General features: G+C 59.1%; 1 protein-coding gene across 1 annotated transcript; it reads right to left on the bottom strand.

Moving 5' to 3' along the window:
- Positions 1 to 1,112: 1,112 nt before the first annotated feature.
- On the bottom strand, positions 1,113 to 3,258 carry CHST14 (carbohydrate sulfotransferase 14). The gene has a single exon (XM_028119385.2). It carries the CDS (start codon positions 3,047 to 3,049, stop codon positions 1,919 to 1,921), a length of 1,131 nt encoding a protein of 376 aa, XP_027975186.2. The 5' UTR covers positions 3,050 to 3,258; the 3' UTR covers positions 1,113 to 1,918.
- Between the last annotated feature and the right edge of the window lie 2,473 nt (positions 3,259 to 5,731).

The raw sequence follows: 5,731 nt of genomic DNA, 5'->3' as shown, positions 1-5,731 counted from the left end.
CAAGATGTATACCTGGGTTCTGCCCGGCCATCTACAAGCCTACTGCACGCCAGCCCCCTGGGCTAGGATCTGGGAACGTCAGAGGAACGAGACAGACACAGTGTCAAATTCACACAATTGCATTCTCGATGGGAGAGACTGATAGGTAACTGGGCAGTTACAACGGAGCAAGTGCTATCAGAGTTCAAGTCCAGAGTCAAGGGGACCTTGAAGAGGGGCCTCTGATCTAGACAAGGAATCAAGTAAAGGCCTCCTGGTGAGTCATAGCAGAGAACCATGAGTGCCCATAGAATTGCCCTCCCCTGACTTCTCCTCTAAAGTCAGGCCAATAGCCAGGCTAGGTATAAGTGATACCTGCAAAGGGGCCCTTCCCACCTCCGTCCCGCCCGCCCTCTCTGGTGCTTCTCACCCTTGCCTCGGTTCCCTAAGTACAGCAGTTCCCACTGGAGGTATATGACAGGACTAACAAGGAAGGGCGGGCTCTGGCCTTGCATCTCTCCCATGGGCAGGGCGGGCCCAGCTGCCTTTTCTCCCATCCTCTGGTGGTCCTGGGATCTTGGATAGCATTGGGGAACAGGTCACACGGAGGCCTGTCCTCTAGTGCTCAGACTGTATTCCTCCCACATTGCCCACAACTTCCTCTGGACCTTACGTCGTCGTCAGCAAGACCCTGCTCCTCCCCCAAACTGCTTGGCTTCTTTGTAATTCTCAATGCCAGGAATAACCTCCCCTGGCTCACACCACAATCCCCTTTGCATCTGGGGCCTCCTCAATCAAGAACTATTCCTGCCTAAGAGGAGGAGGAGTCAATGTCTCACACCTACCCCCTTCTTCAGGGAATAATCCATGTAGGTGTGCTCTAGACAGGGGGTCATTCCTAACGGGGCTTGTCCTTTCGTGGCATCCCAGAAGCTGAGTTTGTGATCAGGTATGGCCTATGGGAAGCCCCCCCCAAGGCTCCCTGGTCTGGACATGGCCCACTGGACTGGTCCAAGCAACTTATACTTGGTCTTACTTTCTCTACCTGCAAGCTCCCTCTCTTGACCTGAGGAGACAGGCGTCATGGAGAGACTGCAAACACAAGAGCTCAGAAAGAGAATTACAGATGCTGGTTTTGTATACAAAACAACTTTATTAAAAATTCAGCAATCTGAAAAACAAAGCCCTCACAAGCATTCTATCAAAAAGTACAAATTTTAAATAAATGAGTCAGAAAAGAGGCAGCCAGATCCACCAGCCACAGTCACAACCCTGGGGCAAGGGAGGAGGTACCCAGAGCCCCCCAGGAAGGCTGGGCACAGGGCTCTTTGGATGTGTGCAGGGCCAAGTCCTGGAGCTACCAGGCAAAGGCCCTGACTCAGTTTTCCTTTCCTTGGAAAACCAGAAAGAATCTGGAAAGTGCAGGAAATTCTGAGTCTGAAGCAGAAAGGCACAAAAGTCATTTGTAAGGCACGAATGCTGACTGCAGCCTGAGGCACGGGGAGTAGATGAATGGGTGATCAGAGCCCAGGATCCCTGGCTCTGGTCATTCTCCTGACTGGTGTCACCTCTAGGTTTGGCCGCAGGTTAAGGTAGATCAAGTGGACGGCACGGTCCCTGCAACCAGGGGCCCGGAGCCAGTCTTTAGAACAGATGTGTTGCTTCGCTGGCAAACTGGTGTCTAGCCCCGGCCAGGGCAAGAAAGGTCACATGGCCCCTAAGAAATCCCCCTGGTGGGGAGCACCAGGCTTCCTGTCCAACCAACCCTGTACTCTGAGCCACTGTGGGCACCCACCCTGGACAAGGAACTTCTGAGGGCAGTGCTGGCCATCCAGGCATCTGGAGAAGCCCCAAGTCCCCAGGGCTAGGGTTTCTCTAAATGGCAGGTAGCTGGCATTGTGAACACCAGTCCCCAACAGCCGCCGGCCCATACCCACGGTCACTGGTGACAGGCCTCCCTGGTGACGTTAGGCAGCGGGTAGGCAAAGAGGGAGAAGTCTAGGATATACTTCGGCAGCACATCCTGCAGGAGGGCCCGCGGGGCGCTGCACAAGTGGTAGTGCAGGCTCTCGGGGCTGGCCGGCCGGTACCAGGCCTGGCGCGCGGGGAATCGTACGTGGGGTGGTGCCCGCACCCACTCCAGCACCTGGTTGGCATCAGCCTCCAGCCTCTCATAGGAGCCTACAAAGTCATAGTGCACCGCACAAGGCTGGCACAGGTGGTACACCGGCATCCAGTGCTCATTCATCCGCTCAGGGTCCTCGTCCACCAGGTATCTCAGGAATTCGGGGAAGGTGACATCGTCCCCGGCAGGGCTGGGCCCCGCGCCTGCCCTGTACCGCCTCACGATCTCAGCCCCGTAGCGCTGCTGGTACTCTCGGATTTCGCCAAACTTGTTGCGGTAGGCAGACAGAAGGCGCTCCAAGGGGTTCCGCACAAACAGGAACTTGAAGTAGTGCTGTAAGCGGTAGCGAATCTCCTCGGGCCGCAGGTCTGCCAGGAACACCAGGTCATTGCGGTGGTCCATCTTGAGGCGCACGTCCACGTTGTCCAGGACGCCCGCCAGCACCTTCAGCACCCGCTTCCAGTTCGAGCAGGCCACCTTGGGGACGTAGCAGTAGAGGAAGCGGTAGCGGTCACTCACGAGGATGTGGCGCAGTAGGGTGCGCCGCTGCCCCACGGGCAAGTCCCAAGGGTCCCGGGGCATGCCCGGTTGTCCGCACACGGCCCGCAGGGTCCGGTTCCGGACGTCCTGCCTCACCTGCAAGTCCGGGTCCCCGGCCTCCAGGGACAGCCCCCCAGGCCTGGGGAGGGCCCGGCGCCAGGCCGCGCCCTCGCGGTTGGGAGGGTGCAGAGGAAGGGGCTTCATCTCGGCCAGGATGCCCCGCTCGATCATGAGCAGCAGCCCGCTGGAGGCCACGATCACCGCGAACATCAGCATGGACGGCAGCAGCAGGGGCGGCCTCCCCATCCCGGCCCGGGCCCTGCCCAGCGGGGCCCGCCTCAGCGCCCGGCCCAGGGGCTCGGCGCCATTTGGGGCCGCCAGGGGGGTCAGCGGGCGGGGGAACATGGTGCTCCCGGGGTGGGGGCCTGCGCGGGCCCGGCCGGTCGGAGGGCGGCCCGGGAGGCGGGCCCGGGCTGGGGGCGGGAGCCGGGGGCTTGGACCCGCAGCTGCCGGGAGGACTCGGGGAGCAGTTCGCGGGCGGCAGGCTCCGGCGCGCGCGGGGGTGGCAGGCTCCCGGACTGCGGCGCCGGAGCGGGCGGCGGGCGGGCGGGCGCGGCGAGGGACCGTGGCCGGATGTCCCGCCCGGCAGCTCCCCGCCCCCGGCCCCGCCGTGACACAGGCGCGGGGGCGGGCCCAGGCCGGGGGCGGGGAGAGGGGCGGGCGCCCCTGCACCGAGCGGGTTCGGAGGGCGCGTGCAGACCCCCACCCGGGAGAGGGCGCCGGAGCCAGGGCCGCCCTGGTGCTCCGGGCTTCGGAGACAAAAGCTGCCGAGGCCCGAAAGGCAAAAGAGACCCAGGCCACGGCTCCCTCTCGCGCAGCGCGTGCCCTCGGGGAGCTGGACGGAGAGGACCTGCACCCAACGCCCTGCCGCACACTCTGGCCTGGCTGAGACCTTCCTCCAACGGCGCGTCTGGAGGCAGAGGGCACCCGCAGCGCTGTGCGCTGAGTCCAAGCTTGCGGGAAATCCTTCTTTCTCGCTGGAAGCAGAGTCCCCGGTGTGCTCCCCCCACCCACCCTGCCCTAGCCACTCCAGTAAAGAGGAGCAAGACTGCCAAGCACTGACCAGTGGCTCATCTCCATGGTGACCGTTAGCTTTAACAGTACCTGGTGGATTACCGTGTTCATCCACTGGGTAATGATGAAATGTCTGGAAAGGGAGTCTTCTCCCCTCCTGTCTTTCCCCCCCTCCAGGCCTGAAGAGGTGGGGTAACTGGGACGCTCTGGTGAGGGGCCGATGACAAGTCGGTGCCTGGTGATCACTAGTGTGATCAGCACACATCTTGAAGGGTGAGGAGCTGGGGCGCACAAGGCAGCAGCCTCCCTGCCTGGAGCCAAGCATGCGCTCAATGGCACCAGGCGGACCATGTGGGCTACAGGCAGATAGGAGAATGCCTAGGAGAGCAGGGGCCAGCCTTTCCCCACGTGAACTGAGTACCTCGCCAAGGGTCCAGACTTCATCCTGTTAGGTATGTATGCGTGGGGAGCCAGTGGAGCTCTGAAGGGGAGTAGTGATGTGATCAGAGTCCACGTTTACCAAGGCAGGTGCCTGCTCAGTGTTTGGTATTCTCTTTCAGTTGTCAGAGGCGCCCTGGGAGGCAGGTACTACAGGCCTTCCCACTGCACAGCCGAGGAAATCGAGGCTCAGGGAAGCTGAGACTCTATATGGGTCAGTCTGATTTTTAAACCTACATCCCTAATGGCGATCCTTCAGAGATCAACGGACCACAAACGTGGAATGGTTGGGAGGAAGCAGCCAATCCCAGGTTATAGTACTAAAGGGCTGAATGGAACAGGAGTAGAAGATGCCAGAGCCTTTGAGTTTAGTGGGAGAACGAGGTACCACTGATCAGATGAATTCAGCAGCATGAGGAGTCCCGGGGGTGAGATGAAGCTAGAGGGCTCACGGATGGCCCACGATCCCTAGCAATGTGAAGAGCACAAAGGATGAGTGCGGGGAAGGAGTGGGAAGCCTGCTGGCTTTCCGGCTTCTCAGTGGGCTCCCAACGTCTCACTGCCTGATTGCTGGGGTGCATCTCAGGATGCACCATCTGCTGATTTATAAGTTTGCCTCAGGTTCGGCCTTCACTGAACTGCTCCTCGCTTCCAGTAACACTGAATGTAGATTTCTGGTGTTGGGATTATTTTCTACTGGAATCGTTTTTTTTTTTTAAACAATAAATTAGAAGAGGGGGAAAAAAACAAAACCTTTGAAACGTTTGGATAATTTGGCCAACATGGGCTCATTCCTCCAAAGAGACTTCTGTGTTAGCAGTCACAGCAAAGTAGTCGGAGTACAGGAATAGCCACTTAGTTTGGGGGCGTCCCTGGGCAAGGCACTTGTCTCCACACCATTTCTATCTGTAGAATGATAGGCCACTATCCACTTCATGGGACTCTTGTGGGCAGCGCATTGGTGGCAATGGTCTGGTAAGTCTGTGCCACGAGCACCCTCTATCGAAATGCACCTGCCCCGATGTCCGTACCAGAACAAAGGGGGGGCAGCTATGCTTTGCCCCCTAGGAATCCCCATGACCACAAAGCTTGCTCCACATGGAGTATGGTCAGCTCTGAGACTGGGCTGAACCAAGGTCCAGGCAGTCACAAACTCTGGGCCTCTGATGTGACCTTCATTCCCTCAGCAAGGAGGGCCAGACTAGACCCTGAGGCCCTAGGGCAGCTTCTGCTGGCTGGTTCCCCAAGGACATGACCCAAGGTGATCAGGTGCTATCTACTCTCTGCACCTATGTGGGGACCAGTTCCCAGGTTACTGGCCAGGGAAAGGCTGGCCACCCAAGGATTTCACATTGTCCAGGCAGGTAGCTCTGGCCACCATGAGGCCGAGAAGCTCTCATTCCCCTCGTCTCCCTTCCTCCATCTGCTCTCCCCCTACTTTCCTGCCCTATTTATTGGCCTTAGCCCCTACACTGCAAGAGCTAAGAGGGACCCCCAAAATAAAGAGTGGTGAGCCCCTCTGCACATACACTCCCCCAAAGCCCCCACAAAGATGACAGGACACACAGGGAACAA

Source organism: Eumetopias jubatus, unplaced genomic scaffold (genome assembly GCF_037043125.1).
Source record: "Eumetopias jubatus isolate StellerSeaLion01/CBP00866 unplaced genomic scaffold, mEumJub1_p1.0 scaffold_7, whole genome shotgun sequence".
Classification (NCBI taxonomy): domain Eukaryota; kingdom Metazoa; phylum Chordata; class Mammalia; order Carnivora; family Otariidae; genus Eumetopias; species Eumetopias jubatus.
This window is presented reverse-complemented; position numbering and strand designations above follow the sequence as displayed.

Excerpts from the sequence above, each read along its gene's own strand:
- CHST14 (XM_028119385.2), bottom strand. The coding sequence starts at position 3,049 with ATGTTCCCCCGCCCGCTGACCCCCCTGGCGGCCCCAAATGGCGCCGAG.